This window comes from Neophocaena asiaeorientalis, unplaced genomic scaffold, assembly GCF_003031525.2.
Source record: "Neophocaena asiaeorientalis asiaeorientalis breed wild unplaced genomic scaffold, Neophocaena_asiaeorientalis_V1.1 scaffold866, whole genome shotgun sequence".
NCBI lineage: Eukaryota > Metazoa > Chordata > Mammalia > Artiodactyla > Phocoenidae > Neophocaena > Neophocaena asiaeorientalis.
The window spans coordinates 443319-458802 of NW_020172694.1; the positions used below are offsets into that span (position 1 = coordinate 443319).

At 38.0% G+C, this 15484-nt stretch overlaps 1 protein-coding gene across 1 annotated transcript in view; it reads left to right on the top strand.

Annotated features, from left to right (window-relative positions):
* ROBO1 (roundabout guidance receptor 1) overlaps positions 1–15484 on the top strand; it is a 391570-nt gene that overhangs the window by 363284 nt on the left and 12802 nt on the right. Inside the window, exons 26-27 of the mRNA XM_024740150.1 lie at positions 6791–7197; positions 10079–10231. Of these exons, the coding sequence (XP_024595918.1) occupies positions 6791–7197; positions 10079–10231 (560 nt within the window). The remainder of the gene's footprint in view (positions 1–6790; positions 7198–10078; positions 10232–15484) is intronic.

The window sequence follows — 15484 nt, forward strand, 5'->3', positions numbered from 1 at the left end:
TCTTCATCTCTACATGTACTTAACACTGCTTTGAATTTGTGATATGCCAATATAATTTTATAAGGTATTTTTTTCCATGCCAACTACAGTTCAGATACTCACGTTAAACAAATGTATACTGTAATTTATTTAAACAGTTCCTTAATATTGGGCATTTAAGTCATGTCCACCTTTTTGATACTATATATAATGCTGTAATTTCCATCTATAAGTCTTTGAGTCAAGCCTCTTCTCAAACCTTTAACCTATTTGGATGCCTACCCCATCAGTAGATGACTTCTGTTTCTCATCATCCTGCCACTCCCCTCATGACGCGCTCGTTAAAGATAGGCAGGTATTTCTCTATAGATTTCATTCTAGAGAATCAGACCCTTATATCCAAGTACCTGTTCCTGCAGATTTTTACTGCTTGAATATCACTCAGAGCAATACATGTATCTCCAGCCATAAAGGCACTTCCCTACTTCCTACAGCCATTTTCTCTTGCCTGTATTAGTATAATGGTCCATAAGTGGTCTTTGCTGCCTTTAGCCTTGCCCTTTCTTCAATCTTATCTTCTTGCTGCAGACTGTACAGAGGCATTTTCCTAAAATGCGACACTGATCAAGTCTCTCCATTGCTTAAAATCTCTCAGTGACTTCTCATTTCCCTTAGAATAAAGGCAAGATTCCTTAATGTAGCCATCAAGGCCCTTTGTGACCTGACCGCTGCATGCCTTCCTTTGCCTACCCATTGCCACTCCCCTCCTCCCTGTTCCTGTTGCCTTTACTCTAAGTTTCTTCCAGTTCCTGGAATGACCAGTGCTCTTGATCTTGGGTGGCCTCAACCTGCAGCGGCTTGAAGAAGGATTTCGGTTCCCCGGCCAGAGACTGAAGTCAGGCCGCAGCAGAGAGAACGCTGAATCCTAGCCACAAGACCACCAGGGACCAGTGGCCAGTGGCAAGGCCAGGGACAAATAAATTTCCACAAAGAGACAGAAAGTAGTGAAACAAGTAAAATGTTTGTTAGAGGGAAAAAGAGTACGTGTGAATAGGCACGCACAGGCGGGCTCAGAGAGAGAGTTGCACCCTCGTGGTAGTTTGAATCTCTTACGTGGGGCATTTCTTCCGGGTTTCCTTTGGCCAATCATCTTGCTTTGCCTGGCTCTGAGTCAGTATTTGGTTTATTTCAGGGTCCTCCCATGTGTGCGTGCGCATCTCTTAGCCAAGATGGATTCCAGCGAAGAGGCCTGTGGGTAGGTTGACATTGCTTACTATGGGGTGGCGCCCCCCTGCATTTTTGTCCTTCAAGGAGCCTTTCTGTGTGTGTGTAGTCGGGAAGGTCTCCTTGACTTGGAGAATGAGGAATATGTGGTCTCTTTATCTCTCATCTGGGCAGGGCTCAGCTTCTCCTCCCTCCTGCTATTGTCTTCATCTTGGTATATCTGTCCACAGGGGACAAACTCCAGGCGCTCAGCCTGGGGCCCATCTATCTCCTGCCTCACTCTCAACCACTTTGAGGTCTTACCACTTGCCTTCTCATCTGTCCACAGGGGACAAACTCCAGGCGCTCAGCCTGGGGCCCATCTATCTCCTGCCTCACTCTCAACCACTTTGAGGTCTTACCACTTGCCTTCTCATCTTCCTGGGACACCATTATCCCCTCTCTTTTTTTGGAGCTAACACTTACATATCCTTTAGATCCAAGATTAAATGGCAGATGCTCTCATTAGAATCTTTCCCTGATGTCCCAGCTCTGAGATTGAAGCCAATTCTATGTGTTCCCACCGTGCCCTAGATATCTTCTGTCATGGAGCTTTGTGAATACTGCATTACCATTGCGTATTTAATTAATTGTCTCCTCCGCTAGACTCTAAGTCCCTTCAGGCAAGGAACATATCTATTTTATTTAGCTGAATTTCTAGCATAGTCCCTAAGTTCCTGTTTCTATTGCTGCCTACAAATTACACTAAAACATAATCACCTAAAACCGTTTTGTTTTACTCACAATTCGATGAGTCAGGAATTCTGAAAGGATTCACCTGGGCGATTCATCACCAACCCACGTTGCTTCCTCTGGTCTTTGGGGCTGTGAGATCAACTTTGAAGTGAGTTTCTTCACTTACATGCCTGACGTTTCAGTGCTCCGTGACCTCTCTCTGGCTCCTTACGGAGTCTTATCCTCCAGGGGCTCTCCACCACAGCCCAGGCTTCTCATGACATGGTGATCTCAGCGGAGTGGCACTTCTTACGTGGCAGGGAAAGGAAGTTGCCAGGCCAGTTAAGAGCTACACTCAGAACTGGCACAGTCTCACTTCTGCCACGTTCTGTGGTCAGAGCAGTCACAGGGTCCACCCAGACTCAGGAACTTAGAACTAAACTCCTTCTCTCGATGGGGGGATAGCAGGTTCTCATCCCAGAAGAGCATTGTGGATGGAAGATATTGTTATGGACATCTTTGCAAAATACAGTCTGCCACGGACTGATACATAGTTAGCTTTATTAAGTATGAGTGCCTTAAAATCGAATTCTTCCATGTCTTAAAGTATAAACAGTAAACCATTCCCTAAGCCGTGTCCTTGTGATCTCTTTGGTCTCAGAACCTAAAAGTTCCTTCACCATAGTTAGTACACAGTCAAAGTTTAAAGAATGAATACATTTTTTACTTTTTTTGTTTTTTTTGCGGTATTCGGGCCTCTCACTGTTGTGGCCTCTCCCGTTACGGAGGACAGGCTCCGGACGCACAGGCTCAGCGGCCATGGCTCACGGGCCCAGCCGCTCCGCGGCATGTGGGATCTTTCCCGGACCGGGGCACGAACCCGTGTCCCCTGCATCGGCAGGCGGACTCTCAACCGTTGCGCCACCAGGGAAGCCCCGTTTTTTACTTTTATGTTTACTGATTAGGGGCATTATAAATAGTGTAATGTATATGAATAAGAAATTACTGAGCAAAAACCATTATAACTTTGCAATATTTAACTAGATAAGTATTTCAGACTTGCATTATTATGGATATTGCAGTTTGGGCATTCTCATTAGCTTCTGAGATATTCCATTTTTTGTCCAAAACTAGATAAACTAGATGACCAGCATAATAGGAATCTTCTCTCTTTTCAGACAATAACTATGAAAATAATAAAATTAAATGTATTTACATATACTGTTTTCAAAAGTGTCTGGTGCTACTGAGTTTACTGTAGTTGATATTGAGTGAAAACAATCTCTTGAAAAGTAAAAGTAAATATTATGTATGGAACAGGAAATTTATAGATATTTTATTGCTGTAGATGAACTGAGTATGATATAATTGGAAGGAAAAGAAAGAAGGCCAAGAAAAATTAAATATTTTGTCTGTTTACAAACCAGTTAATGGTTAATTATACAAAGTATTGAAACTATACCAGTTTTAAAAAAAAAATCTCAAAGGTATGTATTTTCCCCCTTCCATCTTTTGCCTGGTAAATGCTATGTGGTAAACTATATAAATACCTGGTATATAAATACCTGGTAAATGCTATGTGGTAAACTATATAAATACCTGCTTTCATAAATTATAAACCCTTCTTCTCTTTAACATGCTTATGAAGGCATCATTTTTGCAGGAGCCTAGAGTGTTGTGATTAGCAGCCATGTAGTTGTACATTATTTCAGAAGACATTGAAACCCCTCAGGGGGAAAAAGTGAGAGGGTTGAGGTTCTTTTGTGGCAAGTCCCACTTGAGTGCAGCATCTTGAAATAGCTTTTTGTTTTCAAATAGAGTATATTACATATTTCAAACCGTACAGGTTTATCACACGTTCCCTGGGCTTGCCTTGTTTACAGATGGCTTGAATAAATGTTTCTGTCTTTCCTCAGCATTTGCACAGGGTGGTAGTAGTTAAAAGCCAGCCCTCATTTAACATGAAGATGTTTCTGCTTCACAGAATGTGACTTATCCAAATACAACAATGCTAGCATCCTTTCATTGTGAAGTTGGCTGTCTTACATCCCTTCACTGATGATTAAAATAGTCCCTTTTGTGCTAAAAAGTCTTACATGTATTTAAAAAAGAAGTTTCTTGTATTTTGGGTGTGCCTGCTGACAAAGACTGTAAATTGACTTTTAAGTATGGTATTTTATAACAATCCAAATTAAATAAAGGTTTTTCATCCTGTGTGTGTAACACACTCCATATTGAAACAATTATCCATTTTAATCTCTTAAATAACTTCAGCTTTGGCGTATTCTTCATGTTTCTTCTAGTGCCACACACAGGTGCATTAGAAACGACCCAGAAATGAAAAATAACACATTATACTGAAGAACTGTGTATGTGTATATATATCACATATGTATATATATATGTGTATGTGTGTATATATATGTGTGTAATAACACCATTCTTAGAGGAAAGACCATGGCCTTGGAAATGGAATGTGGGATTAAATTCTAAATTTGATACATACTAGTTGTGGGAACTTTGGCAAGGTCCTTAATTTCAATGTCCTCTGAATTTCAATCTCCTCATCTGTTAAGATAATAATAAAATAAGTACCCTGGAAAGTTGTTGAGAAAATTCAATGAGTTAACATTGTAAAGTACTTAGCTGCAAAGTAGGTGCTCAATCAATTAGTTAACTGTAGTATTTTAGTAATCATTCATTTTTAATGCTTTCCATTTGTGTTAATAAAACATGTTTATTGAAGTGTCTCAATTCATTGGGATAAAAGCACAACACTTTTTTCTTTGAACAACTGCTATGCCACCCTAACCACTGTGCTATATTGAACTTCCGTTTCCCTCTCTATAGCAGGTCCCTAAGTTAGATCTTGACCAGATCCTATATGGTTTTTTTTGTTTGTTTGTTTGCTTTCTTTTAATTTAAGACCCGGTCCTGTTAATTTTAAAACCATAATCATGCATTTCCAGATTTTTTGCAGATTGCACATGCCTGTGGCCATGGTGGCATGGAGTAATGGGTGTGTTCTGTTTTTAATCACTTCCTTCCTCACTCTTCCCAGTGCATTCTCCCAAGCGCTTCCCAGTGCATTCTCCCAACCGCGTACCGCAAAAAAATTTTTTAAAAAGTACCTCTGGTTTTGAGGTAAATTTCTTACAACTCAGAATAAAAAGAGCAAAGTAGATGAGGATCCGGTCTTCTCTTTGGTTAGCCTGATTGACTGTTCTGTCTCATCTTGCTCTATGAGTATCACAAGAATGGTGAGGGAAGGGGGCTGGCACCAACTTCCTCCACTGATGAAGGACTCAGTCCTGGACAGCAACGATAGGCATTTGTAGTCCTTGAACAATTTAGCCACATCTTCAGATGGACTACCAGTGAGTGGCATTCATGCCATATCTCTCCTAGCCTCCCAAGCCATAGGGTCACCAGATTACACTAGATCCTAATGTCACTTACCCTCCAACACTAGTGCTCAGGTCGGCAGGCTTATTTGGAATCTATCCTCTTTACTTCTCAGAAGCACAGAATTTGATGAGGTGTTGTCATGAGTCTTCCAAATGATATTCCCCTTATGTCATCTTTTTAACCTTGCTTAGAGAGCACTGGGACTGTTGAGCACATCACTAAGTAGTCCTCCAAGTGGAAATCACTATATGTGTCCCTTTTTTCAGGCACTTTCCTAATTACGAGTTAATCTCTTGGCATTCTCCAGCCTTGGGAATAGCTTATTTCCACAAACCTTGCTTTCCACTAATGTCCAAAAGCTCTCTACCTTCTCAGTTATCTTATATTCACTGTGTGTGATGGTGTTGGAGGGTAGGAGGACTGCTTTTCACTGATGTTCCCCAGATCTGTGGCGAGATGGTTGAAACCAGTTATTGGTAACTGTGAACTTAAATTGTAGGATACCGCTTTGTTTTGTCCTGAACTTTGGCACTTAACTTCCAGAGCATCAAGAAAAATACCTGTAAGCATTTTGTTGAACAGGTGGAATAATGGTAAAAGCAATATACTTGCAAATAATCTTTATAAGTAAGTAATTTGGAGAAAAACTGCTCTTGGCTCTTAGACCTTTTTAATAGACTAAAATCTAAAGGAAATTGCGTCATATGCTCAGTGCATAATTTTTTAATCCTATAAAATTCTACTCTCTATAGTCAAAATGAATGAGTCCATTTGCTTACAATGGTGGGAGTGGCAATGAAGGAAAGGGAAAGGAACATGTTTATATGTTTATGGAGCAGCCTGTTTCAGGACTGATGTCTGCTGTCTTTGGTCATAATAAGCTGTCAATAATATTCCATACACTTTAGGACAAATACATAGGTGTCAATTTTGAAATAGGTATTACTTACCCCTGTTTTAACTGAACGTAATCCAAAAGATAAAACGTAAAGAGACTTATAGATAGATGAGTATATTTCTATTAAGCTTGACTCAAAAGGTAGCCCAGCATGCTTCAAAGTACCTCTGGGGCTTCCCTGGTGGCGCAGTGGTTGAGAGTCCGCCTGCCGATGCAGGGGACACGGGTTTGTGCCCCGGTCCGGGAAGATCTCACATGCCGCGGAGCGGCTGGGCCCGTGAGCCATGGCCGCTGAGCCTGCGCGTCCGGAGCCTGTGCTCCGCAACGAGAAAGGCCACAACAGTGAGAGGCCCGTGTACCGCAAAAAAATTTTTTAAAAAGTACCTCTGGTTTTGAGGTAAATTTCTTACAACTCATAATAAAACATACACATGCTCTGATTTACCGTTGTTTTTCCTGAACAAATTATCTCCACGGAAGCAAAGACTTGTGAATTTCTTGGTTAATTTATGCTTTTTTGTCCTAAGTAATGAGCTAAGCCATACCTGTTTATTCATTTTCCTGCAGACGGCAGCCGGTGAGCCCTCCTCCACCTCCACGGCCGATTTCCCCACCCCATACTTACGGCTACATTTCAGGACCCCTTGTCTCAGATATGGATACGGATGCGCCAGAAGAGGAAGAAGACGAAGCCGACATGGAAGTAGCCAAGATGCAGACCAGAAGGCTTTTGTTACGCGGGCTTGAGCAGACCCCTGCCTCCAGTGTTGGGGACCTGGAGAGCTCTGTCACTGGGTCCATGATCAATGGCTGGGGCTCAGCCTCAGAGGAGGACAACATTTCCAGCGGACGCTCCAGTGTTAGTTCTTCTGACGGCTCCTTTTTCACCGATGCCGATTTTGCCCAGGCGGTGGCAGCAGCAGCAGAGTACGCTGGTCTGAAAGTGGCACGGCGCCAAATGCAGGATGCTGCTGGTAAGTCGTCCGCTTTTCTCCAAGCTGGGAAAGAAAATTCGATGTGCATTTGTCAGTTGCTGATTGGAGATCCATAATCGTATATTGCTGATTATGGAGATCCATAATCTTATGTCCTATATGAAATGCAACTATTATTACTCTTTTTTTTTTTGGCTGCCTAAGGAAACCAAGGTCCAAGATGATGATGTAGCTTGCTTATTCCCTTTTTCATAACAGGCTTTTTAAATCTTCTATTTTATTTTTATTTAATAAATCCTATGTAATGTGAGTGAAGCTACCTGAAAAGTCTTCATTTTTAAGATAGTCTTAGCAAATGTATGTACAATTTCTTTTGGAATGTATATGGTCAATTAAATGAGGTTTGTGTTATATGGTTTTTTTTAAGATGTAAAAAGTCACCAAAATAAAATTCATTGAGGTAGTTCCCTCATCCTATTTAATTAGAAAGTGTCTAGGAGAAATAGATAAATGTCCGTAGGGGACACTCAACCATTGGAAACCGGGCTGTTTCTCCTTAACCCCTATTCTCTTCATGCCCTCTCAATTAGAACACTCATTTAATTGAGAAGATATAAAGATGTTTGTACTATACACACATTTTCAAGCATAAGTATGTTCGATACTTAAAGTATACATTGTTAATCTAATAATTTGGAGAGCAAGTTAATCCAAACGCTTATGTATTTTTTCCATCTATTTTCCCTTTTCATTGCCAGTAGCCTGTTTTTAATTACTGTATATCCATTCTTATGTTTTAACCCATTTTTACTTATCTCCCACTCCCAACTCTGTTTAGAAAGTAAATAGTATGAGAAAGAAAAAAATTTTAATTTAAATCATACATTTATCACATGATTTTCATTTCTGTATAATGGAATATGTACATATATACATTCATATACATGTTGAGTGTATATATATTTCTGGTAACCAAGAAAATATGAATAGAGTAAAAATAATGTGGTCAAAAAGAGAGCTATTTCTGAGAAAGACTATCACAACAAATCAATAATTGCTATTTTGTTCTATTTTTCTTAGTTTAATAACTATCACATTGGTAGTTTTCCATGTTCTCTTCAGATATTGGATTGGTCATTATTTCTTATCAGTGTAGAATATATTCAGAGAAAATTTAACTCACATCATAAAGTTTTCTTTTCCTATATATTATTTATCAAGAATGTGTTGCAGGAAAAAAGAATGTCTAATATCTCTCAAACTATTATCATAGAATGCATACTTATTTCAGCCAGCCCTATACTTTATGATATTCAACCAAATTTCCTTTTTCTCTCCTGGTTGCTTCTGGGTATAATAAAATAAGTATGCAAACATATCTATCGTTCCTAATAAATAAATAACATTTAACTTTATATATAGCTTTTGTTTCTCCTTATTTTTTAATCTTCTGTAAAAAAAAATAAATAAGTGAAATTAAGCATCTCAAACTACTGCTTTCAGATTGCATTAAGCATGTGTTTCAGTTCATTAAATCAACAAGACATAGAAATAATGTTGAAAATGCATCTGCGAACAACCTTATGCCTTAGGGTCTATGAGCAGTAGATGGCCTTACACAATAGAATGAGTAATGGGTTCAGTCTCAGCCCTAATTCTCTTTTCATGGATATGTAACTTTAATTGTAATAGTCTCCATCATAGCTAAAAAGAGTTTGGTTTAATATTTTATTGTACTGTAATTTAGTGGCTCTTCTGGTTTTCGTTCGGTTCATAATTATAATGAACTAAACAGGCATTGGACTCTGCTTATTAAAGTGTTCTTTTCAGGAAAGGATGCTACTTATCATATGACTTGAAGTTAATATGAATGAATAATCCAATCACATTTCTTCTCACTTGGCTGCATTAATGTCTTTTACTTAATATGCTTCCGTTAGCAAATTTAAATGTGTTGATTTTACTATATGTGGCTTCTTCTGTTTATAGCCAAAACACATATTGTCTAGGTCTCTCTGAGGTTTCTTGTAGTACAACAGAAAGTTCTGGATTTGAATCTCTGGAATTTCAAGGAACCAAAATAACAAAGGTCAAGTGTAGGGCCAATAGATCTCCACTGCCATTATGGATTAAATATTTTGTGCTGTTGTAATATGTCTCTGTAAGAAAAAGCCAGAGAATTGGAGAGCACCGCAGTGCACCACGTCTGATTAGCAGATTCATTTATCACCTGTGAATATTGTCCCTCTAAAATCAAATAACCGAAAACAACTACCTATACCATCACCAAAAAATATAAAAGTCTCTGGAGGGGGTCACTTTAAATATCCATAACCAGCAAATAAATATCTTGGGAGAGAAAAGGGGTGTGAGTAATTTTTGGCAGGTCTGAATACGTGAGCTAGCTTAATTCCAGGCCACCTTAAGAGAAAATACCTGAGAATGTATTAAGATACTAGGAATCTGTCTTCAAAGAATAGCACAAACATATTTAATTAAAATAAGGGATGTATTTTGTACTGTTCATTCTTAGAATATGAATTTCTTAAGGGCCCTGGCTATTCCTTTTGAGAAAGCAACAGACATTGGATATATTATGTAAAAATTTAATTAACATTTTTGTTTAATCATAACACTTTAGTGAAGGTAGATGCAACAGTCAAAATGCTTTTCTTTAATAAATAGGTATCAGAATAAAGGCACCATGATTAAAAAAAAGAGCCTGAAAATGCTTTTAGGGTATTTTTTCCAGTGGATAGCTCAAGCAGAATAAGAAGAATCCTATTGTTTACTAGAATAGTTTATTTAAGCTTTTTTTTTAAAATTAGGGATGTTTATAGTTTTAGTGTTTTATTTTGATTATTAGTGTTAAATTAAATTAAACTTTATTGGTGAGTTTGGCTCTGATATTTTTCCTCAGGCCGCCGACATTTTCATGCATCCCAGTGTCCTAGACCCACAAGTCCTGTTTCCACAGACAGCAACCTGAGTGCTGCGGTAGTACAGAAGGCCAGACCAGCCAAGAAACAAAAACACCAGCCAGGACATCTGCGCAGAGAAGCCTACACAGATGGTAAGTCCATTGAAACGGATGGAAACATCTATGAATCTCTCCTCTTTACCCTGGCTCTCCAGGACTTGAAAATGCATCCACTGACATTAGAAATTACATTAAAAATTCATTAAACAGTAAGCCTCATATTACTTATAGGAATGATTGACTTCCATATCTTATCAGGCATCTCAAGTCCCTGAAGTTTTCTAGTAAGTAGGTTATTTCAGAAAGTAAAACAATGTATAATACTTTTAATATTCTTAAAAGGTTATTATATAGTCTTAAACAAATAGACATTATCGTAGTTGAAGTCATGGCATAGGGTTAACCTTCATCACATTCACTGATAACTCTTCCGAAATGTCCTCACTTTTTTTCCTGGTGAATTTTGCATTCAAATGGAAGACAATAAGCTCATTTGAACATAAATTCTAACTATAGTGATGATATGAACAGTTAGTCTGTGCCCCAAAAGGCAAATCGAATCAGCTTCCTTCATGCCTTCACATACAGTATCCATTCTCACTGAAGAAGTAAGGCTTGTATTCTCCAGGGAGCACAGGAGAATACCGCAAACATTGTGATGTTGTCTAGAGAAAGCCTTTAATGAAAGTGCCTCAGGTGGCCCGGCATTTATTAAACTGCCACCTTCTCGTTTTATAAAACAACCCCAAGGGCTTTGTTGGAAATTCACGTAAGATAAATTCTCTCAGACTCACCCATCTTGTCAAGTTTGCTGAATCTGCTAAAAGGTTGGGGGGAGAAGATTGTCACAGGCGCTGTTCCCCAACCTGATAGAACCTTCATTACCAGTCAGCAATGTTTCACAAAGGGCATCATTTTCCATTACCATATGAAAGACCAATGTTATAGATCCTTATCCAAGGTTACAAGGAAGGTTTTCTGAGGCACTTCTCTGATTCCTGTCACTTGACAGAAAAAATTTAATACAAAGCTCACAGCATGGTGAGCACAAGTAATTTTGCAATGAGTGGCTGTCCATGCTATTATCTATACTTTATTCGGAGTATTTTCTCTCACTAGCATCTATCTGATATTAGACTACATTAAATACTGGCATGACACAGCGCACCTGGGCCTCCTGGATCCTGCCCAGGACTCTTTTGTCAGCGAAGCTGAGCTGTCAGAATATTATCCGGTTTTGAAGGGTTATTATAGTGGCTTTGTGCATGTTTCCCTCTGTGAAGGGACAAACACTAGGTGTAAATCCCCAAACTCTATTGGCAGTTTTACATTTATGGGATCCCTATAATGGCATTTTACAAGTTTTATAGCTCTTCTATCAGTTTTTATTATCTAGAAGAGAGTGCTCCTAAGAGAAAACTGGTCAAACATCAAACCTTGATGTAAATACATCTAGGTTGAATACATCAGGGAAAAAACCTAGCCTAAAGGTTTGTGTAGCTCTTTCTACCTCTTATTTATACTTGTTTCAAGGGGCTTCTGGCATTGAGTGACGCTTTTTAAAATGCTTTAAAACTAACAAGGTATTGTGAAGCAATTATACTCCAATAAAAAAAAATGCTTTAAATAATGTAAACATGCCAGTTAAAGGGCATAGTGTTGCAGTTACAAATTACACTGTGCTTGAAAATTGTGGTCTGTATTTATTGCCCCACGTTCTGGAGTACTTATTTCAGTGTGTTTAATAATTAAATATAAATTCTAACTAATCCCTGAATAACAGCTATTAAATTGAATGATGAAGCAACCAAGTTATTTTTTAAGTTAATTTCAGAAATACCAAAGAAATATGTTAAAATATTTGAAAGCGAAAAAGTTAATAAGAAATATTATTTAAATTTCTAAATGTTCATTTCACAAGTGATTATGCAGAGTAGTCATAATATATACCACAATGTAGAAGCCAGTAATTATTTTCTCTAAGTCACAGAAATAGACAAAATTGAGCTACAACTAAAGCTGTTTTTTAAATACTAGCTTTACCTTCCTTTTAGCATTTTGATAACCAACTGTCTTTTAGTTACATTTACTGTACTAATAAGTCTTGAATTTAATTCTGGATGCTTTCTGATTTGGTAACGAAAAAAATAACAAAGCTGTGTGTTATTTTGTACATTTCCATAATGCATATTGATGAACCAAAATCATTTAAATGCAGATACTTCCTAATGCACCAAATAAAAGAAATGCAGATACTCTTGATAGTACTGATTATAGCATGGAAACAAACATCATTTTATCAGAAATCACTTTCTCATTTTTTGAAAAAAATATTTACAGTTCATTCATGAAGAAACTCAATTGCAGATACAATTTGTACAGTTATTAAAGAAAGAGAGAGAGGGAAGGGAAAGAAAGAATTTAAAGAGCTGCCAATTGTGAAAATGAGAATTAAATATATTAGTAAGACCTGGAGGGTTCTTTCATTTTTGCTTTTTATGATTAAAATACATCAACTCTGATGGATGAGTTTGATTATTGTCAATAGACTTCTTATGTGAGCTATTTTCAGTCTATGGTATGTCAGTCGAGTGTACAGCATCTTTACTTTGTAAATTTTGTTCAAATTATCAGCTTCCTTTGCAGAATTTTTGTAAATTCTATAAGGAGAGATAAAGAGTGTCTGGGTCTCAAATGATAAAGAGTAATTTGTGATGATCCTTGTCAGTCAGCTCTGATTAGTTTTCTAGGGCTATCCTAAGAAAGTACCAGAAACTAGGTGACTTAAACAACAGAAATTTATTTCCTCACAGTTCTGGAGGCTAAAAGTCCAAGATCACAGTGTAGGCAGGGTTGGTTTCTTCTGAAGCCTCTCTTCTTGACCACCTTCTCCCTGTATCTTCACTTGGTCTTCCCTCAGTGAATGTATGTGCCCTCTTCTTATAAGGACACCAGTCAGGTTAGATTAGGGCCTACCCTAAGGACCTCATTTTAATTTAGTTACCTCTTTAAAGACCCTGTCATCAAATACAAGTCCCATTCTGAGGCACTGGGGATGAGGACTTCAACATGTGAATTTCGGAGGGGACACAATTCAGCCCATAACAGCCCACAAGCCCCTAATCCATGGCACTGTGCCATACCTTGTTTGCAGGTAAATGCTGGGTCTCATAAACACCCAGGGAGTACTCATTGCAAAGCAGAAGGCTGCATGTTATTGACACACTGACAGGCAGAATCCAACTCTTTATTTATTTCATATTTGCCGCTTCCAAGTTTAACCCAGATGAAGGGTAGGATTAAAATATATGAATATTTATCAGTCAGACTTTTATCGAGTTAAAGCCAAGCATAAGTGCATTTCTAGGACCTTCTAATTGATTCTTTCTACCGCTTTTCAACCCCTTCTGAAGCATTTACATACTTGATTTAAAAACCAAATCTACATTATTTCTCCAGCTCTACTTTTCATAAATTATAAATTCACCACCCTCTTTGGAATGATGCTGTTTTGACTTGATATATCATTAATTACAAGGTCTGGGAATTTAAGTAGTTAAGTAAATAGAGTGCTGGATCTCCATAGTGAGTTAATGCCGGCAGAATTGTCTCCATGTGTATGTTCTTACGTATTATTTTACATGCATTATATTGGTATTTAGACAGTCTTGTATAAAGAATGGTGTTTATATGATTGTATAAAGAAAGGGTCTATACATATATATGAGTTCCATAATCCCATTTGTTAAACCCAATTTTAGCTATTAGGGGTATGAACTGGATGAAAGTACTATTTATCACTTTATGAAATATAGAATTGTTTATACTATGATAATCCCTGATTTGACTCAGGGATTTTACAATACCTAAAAAAGAATTTATTTGGTAATCTGTTTATATTAAGAAATTACGCCCACCAGCATTCCCCTCTGTCACTTATATACAGTGGCAATTATATGCAGGAAGTTAGAACTCTTAAAAATATCATTGGATTCTCTTCTCTTTTTCTACCTGTATTATAGATACAGGTGTATCTATATACCTATATAGAGCATCCAGTAATAGATTTTGTCTCAAGAGTTATAGATTCCCAAGGCTTTGTATGATCTTATGATAGTGATAATCATCAGCTTTGCGATCTAATAAGCCCAGACATTTTACGATTTGATGATAGTGGCAGTCATCAGCTTCCTGATAAGCTGTGTTTGCAATCAGTTTGAGTTTGTAGCAAGCAGATAGTGCAGAAATGAGCCTGCAGTCACTCATTCGCTCTGCTTCCAGCTATGTTCTGAATTAGGCTTTTCTCCTCGCATTATCAGTCCCAGGCTAAGTCTGAACTTAGAACAGCTCAGCCTTGGGCCTCTTGGCTTTAAGCCACTCACTACAATCTGTCTTCTAACTCTTTGGTTGTTTTTAATAAACAAGCAGCAGATGAGGGAGAATATCACGATAGTACTTTTTTTTAAGTGTTGTTTTAAAAAAATTTGTTAAAGTCGTAAAGGAGGAAAATCAACACTAGTGATGACGGCAATTTATGTTGTAAGACAAAAAAATCTTTTGATTTTCCCAGATTCTTGGGAAAATTAATGCTATGGACTGTACTTTGGCCCCCATTTTATTTTTATTATTATTTAAAAAAATTTTTTTTGCTGTACGCGGCCCTCTCACTGCTGCGGCCTCTCCCATTGTGGAGCACAGGCTCCGGACGCGCAGGCTCAGCGGCCATGGCTCACGGGCCCAGCTGCTCCGCGGCACCTGGGATCTTCCCGGACCGGGGCACGAACCCGTGTCCCCTGCATCGGCAGGCGGACTCTCAACCACTGCACCACCAGGGAAGCCCATAGCCCCCATTGTAGATAAAAAGTATTGAGGCCGTTTACATGAAAAGGAGAACGTGGTGAGTTGTGAAAACTAACAACAACAGCAAAATGTAAGTTACGGTCTGACCACTTTTAATAATGGAGTCCTAAGTAAAACAGCTGGTCGTAAGATGGTACCTCAAGCTTTCTGCTTTCAAAAACCAATACAACAAATCATAATGCCTTAGTTATATAGCACATAAGGTCAAAAGAAAATTAGTTTTTAAAAAATTCATATCTACTTAAGGAACAAAAGAAAAGGATTAATTACTTTTTTTTAAATACAAGAATGAGAAATACTAGATTAAAACTTATGCCTCCTAGAACCCTTAATTTGCTATTATATTAAGAATTTTCAAGGCACAATTTTAATATTCAAGAGTTTATTATGCTGGTATATGTAAATGATAGTCAGTGGACCATTGCTAATAATAGTAAAATATCTGGAAGTAACCTAAATATTCCTCTGTAGGGATTGATATGAATA